The sequence below is a fragment of the Emys orbicularis genome, chromosome 4, assembly GCF_028017835.1.
Source record: "Emys orbicularis isolate rEmyOrb1 chromosome 4, rEmyOrb1.hap1, whole genome shotgun sequence".
In the NCBI taxonomy this organism is placed as follows: Eukaryota; Metazoa; Chordata; order Testudines; family Emydidae; genus Emys; species Emys orbicularis.
Window position 1 is genome coordinate 97,700,253 of NC_088686.1, and position 20,402 is coordinate 97,720,654.

The following is a 20,402-nucleotide window of genomic DNA, read 5'->3' on the forward strand; positions in this document are numbered from 1 at the left end:
TCTGTATCTCTAAGGAGCCTATCACTTGCAGTCCTGGAGCTGCTAACAGGCGGAGTAGATATACAGCTTTTTGCATCACTTGGCCTCAATTCAGATTTTATTTGCATGATCTTCTGAGCCCAGTCCAAGAGCTGTGGGGGAGAGATTGGCAAAAGAGAGGCATTCACTGTTTCTGAACGTTCTTGTGCTTATATTCAGAGAAAGCCCAGAGCCACAAAGTTTGATCCTAGATCTGGCTCTAAACTTCCCCAAAGTCTAGGGGAGTTTAGATCCGCTCTTTGGCCCAAATCAAACTCCAGCTATAGCTCTAACAGCCTTTAATGCTGAGAGAGAAAAGGCCTGGTATAGGAAAACATACAGAAAGAGATTCCCAGAAGAGGAGAAGCAAAAAGGGAAAGATAAAAATAATGTACTCTCAGCCTTTTCCCTATAAAAGGAGAACACGCAGCTGGAAAGGCAGAGACTGCAGCTGGAGCATCTCATTTTCCCTCTATGGACCCATCTTATTGTCTGTGGGGAGGACTGGGAGTTTTACCATCTCCAACTTGTCAGGGGTGGCTCAAGGCAAGTCCAGAGTGCGTAGATTCACAGGGCCCCACATTCCAGGAACCAGTCGCTGAAGCACAGTGGAAAAGAATTGGAAAGCAGAAGAGACCTTTCCCCAGCTGCCAAACTCCTGCATTGCCATGTCTGGAATCTACAACTAGAGTAGCTGCCAGTCCCTTACCTGTGCCAATCCATACCTACAGAGGTCTGCTTGGGCCACACACATCTGATTTCACCAAGGATTCTGCAAAACGTAGCGTGGCTCTGCCTCATAAAGGTTAATAGTGTTCCCTGTTCCCTGCCAATGACAAATGCAGAATAAAAGATGGGATTTTCAAAGGAGACTAAGGGAGTTAGGCAAGAACCCAACTCCCATTGAAATTCAGTGGAAGATGGGTACCTAGCTCCCTTAGTCTCCTTTTAAAATCTCAGCCTGTAGCAGTAGTAGTACTCAATAGGAATTTACCAGCACAGTGTTAATTTTAAAAAAAAACTGCTGCCTTGTTGTGGCAATGACTGAGAATGGAACAAAATCCAGACATGGAAAATCAAGGACTCTGGATAGTATCCTGATTTTACACAAAGTCTGTGCTTTCCAGGAGTTCCCCTGGCAATACTGTGATAGGATGATGGGCTTGGCTGCAGAAACACTTCCCTCCCCACTGCCCTGCTGTGTTAGTGCAAAGTTACTTATGGATGTGGTCACTCGGTCTTCTCAGCGTATGAGGGATACAGTTCCACCTGCATTAGCTGGTGCTGCAGCAGGCTGGCTTTGTTACCTACAGACCTGGCACAGTGTAGCAAAATCTTTAAAGGAACTAATACCCAGACTTTGCAGGCCACACAATTTTTCCTAAATGTTAAAGGGGCTGTTCATAATTTTATCTACAGTATAAAACCACTGCTAAGTGGAGGAAGGGATCTGAAAACAGCACATATTTAGGCCCTGGTTCAGCAAACCACTTCAGTATGTGCTTAAAAGTTAGCCTGTGCTTTGCTGAATCAGGGCCTTAGCATGAAATACCTGTCTGCCGTATAACTTCTCTAGCTTGCTGATGTGCATACCTTTGGAAATTAAAAGGGAGGGTATATTTAAAGCCTTTGATCCTGCTTTCAGAGTTCTGTGCTGTTAGTGCGCCTCGGTTGGTTCTGTAGAGTATTTGCTTGTTTGGAACAGTATATGCCGAGACCCAGTAAGCTGCTCCCCTGCACAAAGAAGTTCTCAGTGATCCCTTCTACAATTTTAGCTAGCTTTGCATTTACTGCACTGCAGGAGAGTTTCAGGTAAGTGTAAACTTTTAAGAGGATTTTCATGTTTTGTAATAGAAAAATTGGAAATCTCCCCTCTGCCCCCTTTGCAGGTCCCTAATCCCTCTGGGTGTTCTGCTGCCCATTAACTTTCCCACTCACTTAGGTGATTGATTAATGTCATAAGATTTACTTTACCTAGGAAAAATGAAAGGCTGTAAAATACGTGATATCAATATACATGAATATTAAGAGAGCAATTCCAAATTTTTGTAATCTCTGAGGAAGCATTGAAGACTATGAGCCATTTAATTAAGGAGGGGGAATAGGATGTCACATAGCTTTTACTACAGACTTGCACTTGGTTTCCTTCCCATAACTAGAAGTGTCCTGTTTTATTGACTGTTCCAGGGAAGCTGTTCCCCATCTGAATGTATTTACATAGGGTTATTTTAAAATTGTGTTGTCATTCTGCTGCCTTCCCTTTTAGAGCATCATTTTGGCTTCTCCAATATGTGTTGCTTAATCATGTGTGTCAGGAACCTGCCCAGGTTGGTGGGGCTAAATGGCAGAATGGATGGTTTAGGGACCTATTGTTCTTATCCTTGCTAGTCCTGGGGATAAAGGGACCTGCTAGTACAGGGGTGGGCAAACTTTTTGGCCTGAGGGCCACATCTGGGAATAGAAATTGTATGGTGGGCCATGAATGCTCACAAAATTGGGGTTGGGATGCGTAGGAGCCGGAGGGGGGGCATGTCGCTGCTTCCGGGAGCTGCGTGGAGTGGCCCCCGACCCTGCTCCCTGGCTGGAGCACCGGCATGGGGCAAGCCCCAGACCTCACTCCCCAGCGGGAGCTCTAGAGCCAGATTAAAATGGCTGGTGGGCCACATTCGGCCTGCAGGCCATAGTTTGCCCACCCCTGTGCTAGTCGAATGGAGGTCGACTAATTTATTTTCTGGAGTAGGATTTCTTTTGGCATGGATGTCTGTAATTATAAATTATATGACAGAGTAGATTATGGTCCAGAATGATCACATGGCAACTTTTTACTAGTAAATGATGATGGGTGCATATATTAATATATCTAACTGATCCCATTTTAGTGCAGCAAAAAAAAAAAAAAAAATCTGGCTGGGGTCACAAATTGCCCCAGAGCAGCTATCAGAACTGGCCAACGTCACAGTATGGGTTCCAGTTGTCATTATATCTCTGTATCCTGCTGGGCAGATTGGTAAAGACCTGGCGCCAAATTCTGATCTCCTTCACGCTGGTGTAAATCACAAGTAACTCCAGTAAACTTCTCTGTCTCAGGTATTTCTAAAACATCCATCCCCTTGGTATATGAGCACTTACTTAAATGGAGCTGATCCAGATTTACACCAATTTACACCTATCTCATGTAGGGAAAATCAGGCTTGTTTCTTTGTAGTCTCTTCCCAGCTTCATGTATTCCGTAGTCCTGTGACTGTGAAATAATCTTCTATGCTTCCTGCCCTTATTTCTTCCTTAATCCCCCTCATTTTCTTTCTCACTTGTCTCTCTTTCCTTCTTGCAGTCAGTAGTGAACCTGATCAGTGAGCTACAGGAGCAGATGTGTAGACTACAGCTGGAAATTAATAGTAAAATCCAGGAAAGAAAGTCTCAAAATAGGAAACCTGAACTGACAGCTAATGGTCCTCAGGCCAGCACAAGATCAGTGGTAGAGAGCCTCACCCAGAAGAATTGCTCTCTGTGTGATGTATGAGAAGTACACTTTAGCATAATTTTGTGCATTGCCCCCTTTCTCACAAAAACTGAATTCCACTAACCAGAATTATGTTGTGAACAATAGGCATTAATCTGTGTGACTTTTTTTAGAGAGCGTGCTGTGTTAATAATAAACGGAGTGCCAAATTCTGCTCTTATTGATGCCTGCTTTACCAATGCACAGATGTCAATGAGAGCAAAATATGGCCCTAATTTTTTCTATAAAGTTTGCATTTTGCTTTTAACTCTCAAAAGCATTTTGTCATAGCTGTTCTATTTTAGAATGCCAACAATAGAACTATGTTTGTTTGTATAGCAGCATAGTTTCTGAGGTGATCTGCCACCATATATGTCAGCATAACTATGCATTGACACACTGAATACAGTGAGCCACTTAAGAAGTGCTTAGCACACTTGCAGAAATAATTTGCTTTTCCTTTCATTCTGTTCATTGTGTGTGTTCTGATAGAATGAAATTAATTAAAAGAACCTTAGTAAAAGATTTCAGTTTGTACTTTTAAAAAATTGAAAATCTTGAAGCAAATTTTTTATTATTCTCTGAAGCAAGCACTTATGATAAAACATTTTTTATGTTTACAGTACAAACCTTCACTTTATTTGATCAAAACCACTTCACGTGTCAGGGTAGAAGGTACTTTGCTTAAGCTGCTTAAATTGAATGGAGGTGGAGTGACATTGGCATGCTTGAAAGCCTATTTTAAGATTACTTTTTAGTTCCAGGTTGCTGCATTTGCAGTGTTTCCTTAATTATTTGTGGGATCATTTCTGGAAAGCCGAATTATAATCTGCTCATGTTGACATAGGGTTTTGGTGTTTTGATTTTTTGTTGGTTGGTTGGTTTTCAAATAAGTTTTCTGTCCTTTTTTTCATAGGATTTTTTTTTATAAATATCCTCTGTTGATTTGGTACCTATTAAACGTACGGCTGCTGTTTTTGCTTAATAATTCACCTCTGTCTGGCACTGACTAGTGAGTCATTACATATGAAATACACATTGGAGAAAAAGGTTGAAATTTATATTAAGGTATGAACAGCATCACGAATGGGGTTCCATGTTTAAAATGCACATTTGAAGAACTGTTGTTCTTGTTTTCCCTGAGACATAGGTAGGGTTCCTTAATGTACAAGAATATGCAAGATCCATGTGTTTGGATTAGGCTTAGGGTTTGTCACATTACAAATGTTAGTTCAGGGAAATAGTGCCCCCTCGATGCCAGTGCCAAAATTCATCAGTAATGTTGGTCTCAGAGAATGAACACTGAGGTTATAATTATCTTAAAGGAGGGGAGGGATTCAAGAGGCAAGATATGGTCAGATAGATGGAGGTCATTAGGATCCTGTCTGGACAGCTTTGGGTAGGCCCACTGACAGGGATAACCCCTGTGCTTGGATGCCTGGTGAAGGTAAATTGGGCACCAACATCAAAGGTAACAAAAGTTACATTTCAATATGCTAAATTATAAAACATTACTATTCATTAAAATCAAGCTTGAAAAATGTACCTACTGTGGACTAAGCCCATTAGTAAAATATACTGGTGATTTTGTTCATACATATTCCAGAACCACACCTTCTGTAATTTAAAGTAATAAGATGGTTATGTATTGTTTGTTGTGTGCTGTTGTAAAATATAGTCAATTTTCTGGGGGGGGGGGGTTTAAATGAGATTTATTCTCTCTCTTGGCTTTAAACTTTCCTCATCTTTCTTTTCTTTTCTATTGTAGATCATAGTGTATATTTCCTTCATTGTCTTCCGTATCTGTTTCCTCCTTCTCCTTCCACTCCCTTATAACTCTTTCCCTATGTCGTGTTCTCTACCTTCTCTTCTGTAATTTCTGTCTCCTCGTGCACTTCTGCCTCCCAGATCTCTCATCCCAAAATACCATGCTCCTCTTCCCCCTTAATCTTTCAGAATCTCACCACTCACACAAAGGACTTTCTGGAAATGGGCCATTTTCATTACCACTACAAACAGTTCTTTTTCTCTCCTGCTGATAAAAGCTCACCTTAACTGATCACTCTCCTTATAGTGTGTATAGTAACACCCATTGTTTCATGTTCTCTCTGTGTGTGTGTGTGTATATGTATGTATATATATATATATATATATATATATATCTTCCTACTGTATTTTCCACTACATGCATCCAATGAAGTGGGTTGTAGCCCACGAAAGCTTATGCTCAAATAAACTTGTTAGTCTCTAAGGTGCCACAAGTACTCCTGTTCTTTTTGTGGATACAGACTAACACAGCTGCTACTCTGAAACAAAGAACTTGGGAATTTTACCAGACTCCTAACAGCCAAGTGGCTAAACATACCAGACAGGGGCAGTGCCCAGGTGAGATGTCCCTCCTTCCTAACCCTCCATCTCTCTTAAGGTGTTGGGAAATGGGAAGGTGCTGAGATTCCTATCCTGATGCTCTTCTGGTACCCTCCTCAAAGTGTCATCTTTTATATCAGTCTTCAGCTAGTACTTGTCCAATAAATTTGAAGCAGTGCCTCCCATCCCCAACCAAATCACCCTGGCTGTTAGAAGGGAGAAGGAGTATTCGCTGTGTTCCCTCTATATGTCTTATCTAGATATTTGAGCAACTTTATAAGGGCCTCATAATGTAGTATCTGAGCCCCTTACAATCTTTAACAAATGTAATGTATTTACCTTCACAATGCCCCTGTGAGGCAGGGAAGAACAGGAAAACTCTGAGCAGCAGCAGAGAAGATTGAACTGTCCATCTGCTGATGGATTAAAGAGACACAACTCGTCTACCTGGGGGTTTTAAACCAGTTCAAGTTGAGTTAATCTGGTTCTATAACGCTAGCATAAACGTGACACAATGCATCCCCGTGCATTAACTCCACACTTACAGCAAAACTCTGGAGTCCTCTAGCAAAGTGGACTAAGTTTGCTACGAATTGATTTAGTTAGATCTGTTGTTCGTGTGTATGCACTGCTCCAACAGCTATCCCTCAGTGCTTTGAAGTCGACCATTACTGGCCTGTCTATGTACCTGTGTGCATCCCCTGCCCTGGTGTCAAGTTCCCAGGACAGACCCTCCCCCATGCAAAACCAGGTGTGAGACCAGCTTTTGCCCATTTGCTCCTGGGCTTGAGTGTATCAGTATTCTTGCAGTACTATAGCAATTCCACTCCACAGTCCCCACAACTTGCCTTGTGCTACTGCTTGGAGCCATGTTGAGACCCTGCATCTCATTGCCATCTGGGAGAAGAGTCGGTGCAGGAAGCTCTTTTGGTCACATCAGGATAAAGAACAGTTTGTGGGTGTCGTGAAGCAGATGTCCACAAAGAGTCATGATCGGGACACCAAACTGTGCTGGAGAAAGAGCACACAGCTCAGGAGGGCCTACCTTAAGATGAGGGATGCAAGGAAGACATCCACCAGGAGACATGTAACCTCTCCATTTTACAAAGAACTGGACAGACCAGCAAACACTTTTGGATCTTGCTGCCAGCACTTTTCCAACTGCCAAAGGGCAACCAGGAAGATGAGTGGGATGAGGGCAAAGAGCTGTCCCCTGAGAGCCAGGTGAAAATCAACCCAGTTCCTGCCCTGCAGCTGTAGAGCCCAATTCCTGCCCTCTATCAGCCGAGCCCAAGTCCCCGCCAGTAACCCAGGCTGGGACCAAAGAGACACATCCTCTGGAGGGAACTTCGGCATGTAAGTACCTGTTTAAAGTTTTTCATTATTATTATTATTTTATTAATTGTGGTATGCTGCTGTGCTGATTTCTGTCTGGGTGGCCCACGGCTCATTTTAGGCAGATATAAACTAGGAGACTTTCTGAGGTTCCCAAGCCCCCTTCCTTCCCCCTTCCCTTTCTCACTCAGATCCCCCCTCTCCCCCCAAATCCACATTCCCAAGATGGCAGCTGTTCCACTTGAGCACTCTGCCTCTTTTCCATCCTAAATCCTGGACCATCAACAGTCTTCAGGCCCACTCCATGGAGGGTACGTGCCTATCTGCCCATTTTCCTTTCACCTTCCCTCATCTGTCCTGCCTGGCGAACCCCCTTCCACCATCACCCATTTGCCCTCTCAGAATGGCAGCTTACAGCATGGCACAGCCACAGCCTCTACCCCACTCCCTCCGGTGACAGATTCAAATAATTAATACATTCATTGTGCTAAAAGTACAACAGTTACTGAAACACTGGTTACAGGAAAAGGAATTTGGTTAGTGTTCATAGTTTACATGAGGTATAAATGCTTATTGAAAGCCCAGTGCAGATACAAAAAGTAATCCTACTCACTGAGGTATACGTGTCCTGTACATTGTAGCTGACGGTTATTGCAGGACCCTGTCTATTTTTCTCTGGATTTTCTCCATGTCTGCAGGTGAGATAAAGCAGAATTTAAGACTGAGAAATGGCTTGATTTTGGTTCTCACATTATAGGGATTGCCACGTACTCATTCCTCCCAGTATAGCTCGCAACTCCTTTCTACTCCTACAGCACTTCTGGGGGACCATCTTGGTGAATATCTTCACAGCGTATCTCTTTGGTCTGCCCTTTGCCTTTTGAATAAGGCTATTCTCTGCCTCCTAGTCTCTTCAGTGTAACGTCATCGAGACTCAGGACAGCACAAAGGAAATGTAGAGGGGATTACTATGCAGCTCATGCCCTGATGCCCACCTCACCCCTATGACAGCACAGAGCCACCTCCCACGCACAAACAAAAGTGCAAAGCATGACCCGGAACATAATTCCCCTGCCCCCAGCAATTTGAGACACAGTGGCAAGGCGAGACAGCAGACACTGTACACACTAAAATTGCAGTGCAACCAGCACCTTTCCCACACGCAGACCACTTATCTCTGAGGTTCCCCCAAGACTGGGAAGAATATCAAGGAGGTAAAGTCAGTAATTCATATTTAAAAAAATGCTATCATGGCCTGACTGGAAAACAAACAATAGTCCACTCTTTGTTTTTTTTCCATTCTCCTGCAGCCCTGGCACCTGCAATGGCCAGACGGCCAAGGAGAGGGCCTCTGTCGATGGCAGAGTGCCTGGCCAACCTGAGGGGGCATAAAAGGAAGACTTGGGACAAGATGTTTCCACAGCTCATAGCAGAGTCCCGAAGAAAAATTCAAGATGTGTGAAAGGTGGATGTAGTATCTGAGGAGCCAAAGGGAGAAAAAAATGGAGCTGGCAAACAAGACATTGTCAGTGGCCATGGACAACACCACAGTCACCAGGGAAAGCATTGCCATAACCAAGGAGAGCTTGGAAAAGGACAGGGAAATGCAGAGGCAGTTCAGAGAGACTATATTAAGCCAAAAATGCTGCTTCGTCGTATGGGGGTGCTAGGACAGCAGGTGCTGCACGTTCTTCAGCCCCTGGACAATACAAGTTACTGGGGCCACTTGCAACTCCACCCTGCTCCAGCCCCCTGCAGCTGTGTTCCCAGAAGCCATGCCCCTTGCAGAGGTCAACCTCTAGGCACAGAGAAAAAATGCATCTGAGAACCCAGCTCTTTTGAGTCCTTCAGTGCCCCTGATAACTTTGAGCCACGGCACTCAATCCCAGAAATCCCACGAACAAGAAGAGACGGAAGCAAGGCGTATACTTGCCTGTAACATTAAGCCCCTCCGTCCCGCCAACTGTTCTGCACTGCACTGCACTTTCAGTGTTGGCTGTACTGTTGTTTTGTTTAATATATTTTCGATTAAAAGCTGCTGTAGTATTGCATCAGTAAAAACTTAATTTTTGGTTTGTTACATGACTCTTTCTTGTTTCATAATCAAAACCATTTAAAATTCATATATTATGCCTCATCACTGCATGAAAGTTAGAAATCCCTTTAAACAATGGTAAAATAATTTATGGATTTTCACAAAAGTACTTGGACAAGGCCACACTTACAGCACCCAATGAACCTGAATCCCACTTCCAGGGGCTAACAGCTGGTTGTATAGCCACACGTTTTCAGGGATGAGACTCAAAATAAGAACAGTGGGCATCCCAAACAATACGTCTCTGGGTCTTTCCATTTTCTGTGGTATACCTGGCTGGCTGCTCAAACCGCTGAGCAAGATCTGGACCTCATCCTCGCACCCACTGTTAAGGCTTTCCCCCTTATCTGCACAAATATTGGATAGACTACAACATGCTGATATAATGCTCAGCACATTTTTTTCTGCCGCTTCCAAACTATTCCACAAACAGTGCCATCTCTCTTTCAGACGGCCACATGCACACTTGATTACCATTCTGCAGCTGCTGAGTGGGTAGTTAAAAAGCTCTGTCATTCTGTCCAGGTGGTCTGTGAATGGCTTCATTAACCAAGGAAGCAGAGCTTAAGACAGGTCTCCAGAAAATATCGGGACACATGGGGGTGGGGAGGTCCGCCGGCGGAGCAAAAAAAAGAGCTGAGTGCTGTTCCTGGGGCTTCACAGTCCTCCTTCCATTAGTTTGAAAAGACATGAGTTCTGATCATGTACACTTCCAGTCTACCCTACATTTATGTCTGTAAACCTACCATGGTGGTCAACCAGCCCTTGGAACACCATGGAGAGCTATCACTTCCTATTCATAAGTTCTGTGCCTTAGTGGGGGAATGAGGGTCTGGGAGGGGGCAAATGATAGGAGATAGTTTATAAGTTGTCCCAGACAGTTTGATGGCTTTGCATGTATGTGGTTCCCAATAGTCTCCTGAGCATTACCCAGCATTATAACTGGATGCAACAGTACCTTTTCCATGGCATGACACTCCTGCATGAGAATGTCCCAAGCAGTTGATCTCCCCAAGTTGAATTGTTCTGCCACCAACCAGCAGCATTCTGGAGTGGCCAGCTTCCTGATGGTAATAGTGACCTGCTTCTCTAGGGGCATGGTGTACAGCATGTTGATACGCTGTTGATGAAGCTCCAAGGTCAGTTCAGCACTTGTCTAAAAAAAAATTAGCCCTTCCCACCCTGAAATTTTCTTGCTACTGCTGGTCATCCCAGTTCTGCAGAACGATTCATTCCTACCAAACCATGCTGGTTTTCCGAGGCCAGAAATGCTCTGCTCAACATGGTGGCAGACTGCTTGGTGTGTATTTCAGGGCTCAAAGCCAAACAAATTCAGTTCTGGAGACCACATGTCGCACTGCTGAGTGTAGGATGTGGCAGCAGCAACAGCTCCTCCAGCAGCAGGAGAAAATTCAGCAACAGTGGAAGCAGGACAAGGGTGAGGAAGAAGAGGAGGACACTGAGCAGCTAGTTCTAGAGGACCAGTTCCTGGAGGAGTTTCAAACCATGTGAACGCTATTGGTGCAGCTTGTGTACGGCGCATTATCAGCCATGCAGCAAAAAGCTTTGCATTAAGACTCCCCATGTAGATATATCCTAATAAAGCTGCTGAGAATATTTTTGTTGTTGTTGTAAATGCATCTCTTGGCTGCATCAATTAACATGGAACCTTTTATTTACTGACGGGTCTCGCTATCATCAGCTCCTCGGGTAGGACATAATCTTATTTGTCTGTAAAGTGTTTGTGTGTGGTGCCTGTCTGCTGAATATTGCCTCATCTGTGGTATTTGTTGGTGTTTTTAGGTATCTTAAATACCTGCCAGCGGGGGCTTTTCCCCTTCTGTGAACATTAGGAGACTCTTGGGCAGCATTTCAGACTTCTAGATTTTTTTAAAGAACCTCTGAACGCAACCCTTGGTACAATATAACATGGATATAAGTGGACCCAAGCACCTGAACACATCAGAATCAGCCGTCTTTCCTACACAACCAAGCAAAGTTGGTCATAATTTTGGCTAGAGAGTTTCAGAAAGGATTCCACTTAATAATATAGCAAATCAAAGTAGCTTTCACTTGCTTAATTTAGGGTGCACAAATAACAAGGAAAAGTTTATTTTGCATGGATGGTTCCACATTCACTGGACTGTGTCATGGATGAGCCTTGATTTGTGTCCTCAGAAAACAAACACTCGGCTGAGCCTTTCTTTAGCTGTTCTTTATCTTTTTCTTTTGCAGGGTTTGCTTCAGGAACTCAAACATCTCAAAATTAAAGTGGAAGAGCTGGAAAATGAAAGAACCCAATATGAATGGAAATTAAAAGCAACCAAAGTAAGCAGTAAATGTAGCACTTATGAAAGACAGATTTATTCCAACCGGGAAGTGGATACTCCCTATTTCCCTTAATATTTACTTTTTTTAACATTTAATACATTTCACTGATGACTATAAAATAAGGTTTTGTTTGAACAATCTGTTGAATGCAGATTTTGCCTTTAAAGTTGTTCTATCCTTTTATTTAGGATTTTTACTCTTCCTGCCACACCGTTCTCCTCTCTTTTTCCAAAAACTAATATATTGGCTAACAAAGGAATTGTTCCATGAGCAAGCCTTCCTTTCAAGCTTTCTATTTCACTCTTTCCATATCAGTTACTAGCTTCTGGAGTAAGTTCTCTAGCTTGAAATTCACAGTTTCACAGATGCAGACAAAGACAGCAGTGGGAGGAAAAATGCAGAGCTGTTTTGGTGTACCACATGAATAACTTTCGTAGAGTGTAAGGCCAGAATGGATCATCTTGGATTTTACCCAGTTATTCAAGTATTGAGCCCAATAACTTGTGTTTGACTAACGCATGAACTCCTGAAAGGCATCCAGTCTTGATTTGAAGACATCAAGAGATGGAGAATTCACGACTTCCCTTTGAAGTTTGTTCCAATGGTTAATTACCCTCATTGTTAAACATTTGTGCCTTATTTCTAGTTTGAATTTGTCAGGCTTCAGCTTCCAGCCATTGGTTCTTGTTATGACTTTCTCCACTAGATTAAAAAGCCTTTTAGTATATAGTATTTCCTCCCTGTTGAGGTACTTATAGTCCATAATCAAGTTACCTCTTATGTGAATAGTTCCCAGTCAGCTCTAAAGGACTACTCACATGAGTAAATTCAGATTATTTCAAATTAGTTAAGAAACTAGTGTTGTTTGTAATATTTCAGGTGACCAGATGCTTAATGCAATTAATATTAATAACAAGGGGGGAGGAATGCAAACCAAAATAGAGGAAGAACAAGTAAAAGAATATTTAGATAAGTTAGATGTATTCAAGTTGGCAGGGCCTGATGAAATTCCCATAAGAGTACTTAATGAACTAGCTGGAGCAATCTTGAAATTGTTAGTGATTATCTTCAAGAACTCATGGAGGATGGGTAAGTTCCCAGAGGTCTGAAGAAGGGCAAACATAGTACCTGTCTTTAAGAATGGGAAAAAAGAGGATCCAGGCAGTTATAGACTAGTCAGCCTAACTGTGATACCTGGAAAGATACTGGAACAAATTATTAAACAATCAGTTTGTAAACACCTAGAGGATAATAGTTTAATAAGTAGTAGCCAACTTGGATTTGTCAAGATCCAATCATGCCAGACCAACCTAATTTCCTTCTTTGTCAGGGTTCCTGGCCCGATGGATGGTGTTGGGGAACAGTAGATGTGATAGATTTTGATTGTTAGTAAAGCTTTTGACACAGCCCCACATGACATTCTCATAAGCAAGCTAGGAAATTGTGGTCTAGATGAAATTACTATAAGGTGGGTGCAAAACTGGTTGAAAGACCGTGCTCAAAGTGTAGTTATCACTGGTTTGCTGTCAAACTGGGAGGAGGTATCTATGGGGGTCCTGCAGGGGTCTGTTCTGGATCCAATATTATTCAACATTTTCATTATTAATTTGAATAATGGAGTAAAGAGTTTGCTTATAAAATCTAGGAGGGGTTGCAAGCAGTTTGGAGGACAGGATTAGAATTCAAAATGACCTGGACAAATTGGAGAATTTGAAATCAACAAGATGAAATTCAGTAAAGATAAGTGCAAAGTAGTACACTTAAGAAGGAAAAATCAAATACACAACTACAAAATGGGGAATAACTGTCTAGGCAGTAATACTGGTAAAAGGATCTGGGAGTTATAATGGATTGCAAATTGAATGTGAGCGAACAATGTGATGCAGTTACAAAAGAGGCTAATATAATTCTGTGACAGACTATACCCTTATATTCACCACTTTTACAAAACTATGATAAATCTTGTACAAAGTATATCTTGCAAGGTATCATTTGAAAAATCGTAATTCGCTGATCATGATTGTCCTGAGAAAATGTGTGGCAAAATTGAACGTTATAAGATTCTACTGTATGATGTTACTGATGCATATTTATCTGGGGAAATAGCCCAAACCACTTCCTCAGAGACAAAAGGCAAATGGATGCCTCAGCCAGGTATCAACAAAATCAGTTGGACAGTCACCTGGGTAAGTGGCCATTCTTTGGCAGGAAGAGGGGTGTGAACTCAAGAGGGGGACTGAAACTAAAAAGCAGAGGGACAAACACCCCAAAACTCCCCTTTTTCTCTCTCCCTGCCCACCTCATTTTCTGCATGTGAGAAGACAAAAATAAACAGCCATTGGACTCTGGGGGAGGGACCCTGATCTGAAAGTCAGGAGACAAGAGTAGAGTATATGTGGAAGAATATGTGTAAACTTCCTTTGTTTTCCCTCCCTGGTTGATGACTCTGCTTCCTGCATAAATGCAAATTAAGACAAGCACACATTCTCTCTTTGTTTAGGACAGACCTGACTTCTGCCTGGCCAGGTCAGTGGGGTTTGGAACGTGCGTTAATAACATCATACAGGGGAATCTTAACAATGTTGCCACACATATTTTAGCAGGACAATACTGATCAGCAAATTATAAGTTTTTTAATGGTATCTTACAAGGTATACTTTCTACAAAGATTATTACAGTAGTGTATATACAGGGGTGTATTCTGTCACAGTAATAAATCCATCTTCTGAAACAGTGACAATGAACTTTCTAGGTCTTTGGTAAATGTTTTGTCAAAACGATGTGTGGTCTATTATCATAGTGACTGTGAAAGGGAAAAGTGGAGGAGCGTGGAGGCAGAGGAAAGAGGAGAAAAGGTGGGGGAGAGAGAGAGAGAAATAGACTTCTTGAGAGAAATGAGTGGGAGAAGATATGGGACTGGAAAGGAATATAAGTGCAGGGAAAGGAAGAGGAAAATTAACTGTGGCGATGACATGCAATTGAATTAAAAGAGGAAAGGGAGAAACCAAGATTGAAGCATGGGGTGGAGGAGACAAGTCCAAATCTGCTATTAGGAAGTCTGCACTTCTGTCTTCCTATTGCTCCAGCTACTGAAATAAAAATTTGAAATGTCTCCCTGGCTGGGATATATAAAGCATATTAGTCACTAAGAACGCATGGCAATCATTCAGAGGTTTAGTAAGCTGAGTTCCTATATTCCATGAGGATTTGATGGCAGAAATGGTGAGCCTTTGCTGCCACCCAGCTGCCTGCTCCATCTTGTCAAAATGTGTTTTCACCGACTAAACTAAATCTCTTCCCTTCTTCCCTGTCAGATCATGGGTTTTTCTTAATTATAATGTCTTGAGGACCTGGTAACACCTTACATCCAAGATGCTAGATTCTAAAGTGATATGACTATTAGAAATGTCATGGGTAGATCACAGTAAATTTTTACTGAGGCAAATGCTTTAAGTGCTTCTGAAGATGCACAAAAATCTGAAAAATGATGCTGTTTTCTAAAATAGCCCAGTGTGTTACAGCCAGCTGCTCTCAGACGGACTAACATGAGATAATAGTATCATTATGTTGCCAGTTGGACAAGTCTGTATTTCTATCCCTGCTGGATTTTTGAGAAATTTTAGAGTGTGAGATTTTACCTAGTCATAAGGGCAGCCTGAATTCTGATGTGTGGAAATTAACGATTGTGTTTTGATCCATATGCATGGTTGGTTTTCAGCCCATGCGTTGCTTCTGCCATAATTGCCATCTAAAATATCTGATGCAGGTGAGAGCAAGTTTTACCAAATGTCTGACAGCAGTGATCAAACTTAGTAGAGGTCAACCCAGAACACTTTTCTTGTGTTTGATTATTTATCTTTTTTAATATGATGGAAACAGAAATATTATATCACAATAGTAGAAGCTACACCTAATCCGAACTACAATTTACATAATAAAATGACCCATGACTATGGTGAACACTGCAGGGCTCTCTTCCAAAACGTGGGTAAAATTTGGGAAAATATTCTGCTCTCTTGCAAATGACTCTGAGTTCCCTTTTAGCACTATATTGCTGGCCCAAGTAAAGCCTTGTACAAACTGTTGGGAAAACAACTGCCCTTAATACTTTCTGTCTATTCCCAGATTACTTACTAAGGAAACAGCCTGATTGTATTTGATCAGGCTGTACAGTCCTGAATCCTTAAAATCACACCATCCTTGCAAGGCATTTCCTGCTCTGCAGGGCTAATACCATTGAAAAACAGTGCGTACCTGCAGGATAGGTGGCATTTTTAAGGATCTAAGAGTTTCGTAATATTAAAAGAAGTTATAAATCAGGGCCTGGAGTCAAGTGAAGTGACTTTTTGTTTGGGAGTTGAGAATGAGTGGGTATCCAGTGATGGTGACATTCTGAATTTCTGTTCTGTTCTTTCAGGCTGAAATAGCCCAGCTTCAGGAGCAGTTAGCTCTCAAAGATGCAGAAATTGAACGTTTACAGAGTCAGCTCTCCAGGACCTTGGTACATAATGAAATTGCAGAAAGAGGTAAGAATGGATGGGGAAGAAATCAAAGCTGAAATGAAAACATTTGTCTTCAGTTCTGTGAAGCAGCAACTGGTCAGCATTTAAAGCAATGTAAGGAGACGGGAGGTGGGAGGAGACTGCTCTACTGACAGGCCAAGTAAGAGAATTTGGTATCCACAGAGCACTAAAACTTCTAATGCAGAGAACTTTGTTCTAAATTGAAAGATTCATAGATTCATAGATTCTAGGACTGGAAGGGACCTCGAGAGGTCATCGAGTCCAGTCCCCTGCCCGCATGGCAGGACCAAATACTGTCTAGACCATTTAATGTTCTTTGTAGCCATATATTTGTAAAATATTGATCTCAAAGTTAAATGAAAGGGTATTTCTAGTTACCTTTTTTTTAAATTACCAAACTGTTGTTTATCACTGTCACCGTGTCTCAGTGGATCACCGCTGAGAATACCAGATTCAGGACAAACTGCTGAGAAATAGAGCAGACTCACCCCCAAACTGGTGGTTATTCTATTATTAGATATACCAAGACAGAAACAAAAGTTAAACTTCTGTCTCACCACACTGGTTAACATGAAGTCAAAAATGCATTCTCCTTAGGCATCCCAGCCCTTGTTTCTCCACTCATACACTAGACTGTATAACGAGTGGTTTTTTAAAACCAATTTAATCAAACAAAGGGTTCTTCTAATCCCAAGAGATCAGCCACATACTCAGGTCAATATATAACTCACATTTTACCCAATAATCACACTGTTGCCAATCCTTTAGTACCTATAATCTAAAGGTTTATTTAGAAGATTAAAGAAAAAGGAGAGAGTTAAAATGGTTAAGTATGACAGATCACCACTGGCCATCACGTACAGCCCCCAACTAAAACCTCTCCAGCACATTATCAACGATCTACAACCTATCTTGGAAAACGATTCCTCACTCTCACAGACCTTGGGAGGCAGGCCAGTCCTCACTTATAGACAACCCCCCAACCTGAAGCAAATACTCACCAGCAACTACACACCACACCACAGATACACCAATCCAGGAACCAATCCCTGAAGCAAACCTCGTTGCCTACTCTGTCCCCATATCTACTCTGGCAACACCATCAGAGGACCCAACCACATCAGCCATACCATCAAGAGCTCATTCACCTGCACGTCTACTAATGTTATATATGCCATCATGTGCCAGCAATGCCCCTCTGCCATGTACATTGGCCAAACCAGACAGTCCCTACGTAAAAGAATAAATGGACACAAATCGGACATCGGGAATGGTAATGTACAAAAGCCAGTAGGTGAACGCTTCAATCTCCCTGGACATTCTATAACAGATTTAAAAGTCACTATTCTTGAACAAAAAAACTTCAGAAACAGACTTCAAAGAGAAACAGCAGAACTAAAATTCATTTGCAAATTTAACACCATTAATTTGGGCTTGAATAGGGACTGGGAGTGGCTGGCTCATTACAAAAAGCAGCTTTGCCTCTCCTGGAATTGACACCTCCTCATCTATTATTGGGAGTGGACTACATCCACCCTGATTGAATTGGCCCCGTCAACACTGGTTCTCCACTTGTGAGGTAACTCCCTTCTCTTCATGTGTCATTATATAATGCCTGCATCTGTAATTTTCACTCCATGCATCTGAAGAAGTGAGGTTTTTTACTCACGAAAGCTTATGCCCAAATAAATCTGTTAGTCTTTAAGGTACCACCGGACTCCTTGTTGTTAAAATGGTTAAGGAAATCAAATAAATGTAATCATTGCAGAGTTCTTGTATCAGGTTTGAAGCAGTGATGTTACAAAATGCTGGTTTGTAAAGTCTCTGCTAACTTCCAAAAGATTGGAAGGTCCTCAGTCCATTGATTAGAATGCTCCTTTTCATGTAAGACCATGGTCCAGAGATCAGAGCAGGAAAGAGGCAAAATAGAGATGCTTCCAGGGTAATCATAGCTGATAGATTGTGACTTTTCCATTGATACCTTACATGACATACTTTGTACAAGATTTGTTGCAATTGTCTAACAGTGGCAATATTCATGATATAAATGGTCATAGTCCACTCATACAGCGTCACAATCACTTCCCAGTAATAGCCATGTGCAGCCCCTATGTATTCAAACATTCAAAATCATAACTTGTTAGGACCGCATCATCCCCTGGTTGGACTGAATCTCCATCAGATTGCTTTGTGTACGTCTGCACTATCAACAGGGAAGAATGCTACACAGAAGAACTGGTCCCATTCCCTCACTCCCCTTCCATTTTCAGCCAACCTCGCCAACGTTCCCTGGAGTGTTGACCTCACCCAACTTCCATTGGATACCAGGGTGCAGAAGGAGATGATGCTATAGGCCCATGACTCCCTCCCTCACCACTGCTCCCCCTCCCAAAGAGAATTGTTGAGTCTCCTCTTCCAGAAGCGAAGGAGACAATCTAGCCCTTAACTGTTGTATCTTCCATAAGGGGTGACTGCCTATTCAGGCAGTGCTCTAACACCGTATTAGCAGTGTTTGGTGCTAGTCATCTGTAGAGCTTGTGCATGTTGAGTGTTACAAGGTTTGCATATGACACTAGAAAATACAGTTTCCCTAACAGTGTTTTGAAACTTTAACAATTAATTGAAAAGGAATTTTTCCGTTAGGTGAATAGTTTGAGATTTTCTACAGAATGTTCAAAGAATTTTTTAAAAATGAGTATGTATTACCAATAAGTCAAGAGCTCCACATCTTTCAGTTTTCCAACTGTGGGTCCATTCCTCCTCCCACTGATGTCAGTGCTTAAACTGTCTGATTCCAAGAGCACGGAGCCAGTAGCAGGGCCTAAATTTGTGAGTTTAGGCCCTGCTACTGGCCTAAATGGAGCTACTGAATTGGTATATATTTGAAAGGAATTATATGTAGTAATAGCAACATCTCCTCTAAAAGAAATTGCCAAATTTTCTGGTCAAACTTTTTGGTTTTCTTCTGAGACACACAAGGACAATAATATCAAGATGTACCTATTATGCTTGAATGCATATTCTGACTAAGTTGCCATACAGTATCTAATTGTGCTTTTTCTACAAACTTTATTTGACTTTCACCATTTACCATCGTAGAGGAACTATATAGGAGAAGGCTAAAAGAAAAACGTAAGCCTTGAGATTCACTTTTGGCATTTTCTTAATGTTCGTTTTCACACAAATTATAGCTAAAATGCACTTCTGCAGCAATAATTTAATATCTGTTTGCATTCAGCTGCTTTATCATAATGTACATGAGACAGATATTTCATTGTTTGCAGCAAGCAGACAGCTATTGGCCCTGCTTAAAGCTTGAGTCTGATTTATCACTTCAAACAAATATGAATGAAATCTCATAGGTTGCTAAATCAACTAGCTGGACTTTAAAAGGACACTGTCAAGGTTAATAGGCCCTTGTTTTGACCTTCATTTTTTTTATTTGCATGTAAAGCCAATGTGATAGTTGTTTTGTGCATGTGTTTCTTTTCATTTTTCTCTTTGTGATTTGTGGGAAATAGTTTTGTTTGAAAGCCTGCTTCTTCTTTTCACCATTGAGGTAAATAAGGGAAAACATTTTGGTAAGGAAATAGATTTTCAATCAGATTTGTTTGGGATTATTACAAACAGTGAGAATGAAGTTTATTTTAAAAGTGATTAAAATACCTTGACACGGTTCTTTTGAAAGTCTAATAGCGATGAATGAAAATTAGTTCCAGGTTGATTTTTTTTAAAGCTTTTTCTAAAAAAGCAGCTTTCTTTTTAAACCTGTCTGATTGCTTGCTCACTGCTTGCTGGTTTTTGTATTTGTTTTGATTTGATTGTGTTAGTGCATCTCACATGTTGACTAAATGCTGTTTTCTGCATGAGAAACGTGTTTTCAGTACCTTCATTTGAATGTTTGTTAATATATTAATCATAGCCAACTATTGCAAAATGTATGGAACTTGTAATAACTAACTAAAATTAATAATTAAAGTATTTACAAACAATTTGAATGTGAAGCTTGAATGTTTAACCTTAAACTATTCGTTGTAAAAAGGTTTGCTAACAACGCCTTTTGCAACACTAATTTTTTCCCATTTCCTTATCCATTGTATTACTGTCTTTGAGAACTGGTAGCACAGTTCTTTGTGAACCAAATACGTCAATTTAAAAATGTCCAGGAGTGTGTTCCTTGCATGGAAGCTACGATAGATCAAATATTTTTAGGCTCTGCTTGGTCATTTACATT

The 20,402-nt window shown here is 41.5% G+C and overlaps 1 protein-coding gene across 1 annotated transcript in view; it reads left to right on the forward strand.

Moving 5' to 3' along the window:
- Positions 1 to 20,402, forward strand: part of PPFIBP2 (PPFIA binding protein 2) — a 192,783-nt gene that overhangs the window by 136,659 nt on the left and 35,722 nt on the right. Inside the window, exons 6-9 of the mRNA XM_065402713.1 lie at positions 3,350 to 3,532; positions 11,550 to 11,642; positions 16,063 to 16,171; positions 19,268 to 19,300. Coding sequence (XP_065258785.1) covers positions 3,350 to 3,532; positions 11,550 to 11,642; positions 16,063 to 16,171; positions 19,268 to 19,300 — 418 coding nt within the window. The remainder of the gene's footprint in view (positions 1 to 3,349; positions 3,533 to 11,549; positions 11,643 to 16,062; positions 16,172 to 19,267; positions 19,301 to 20,402) is intronic.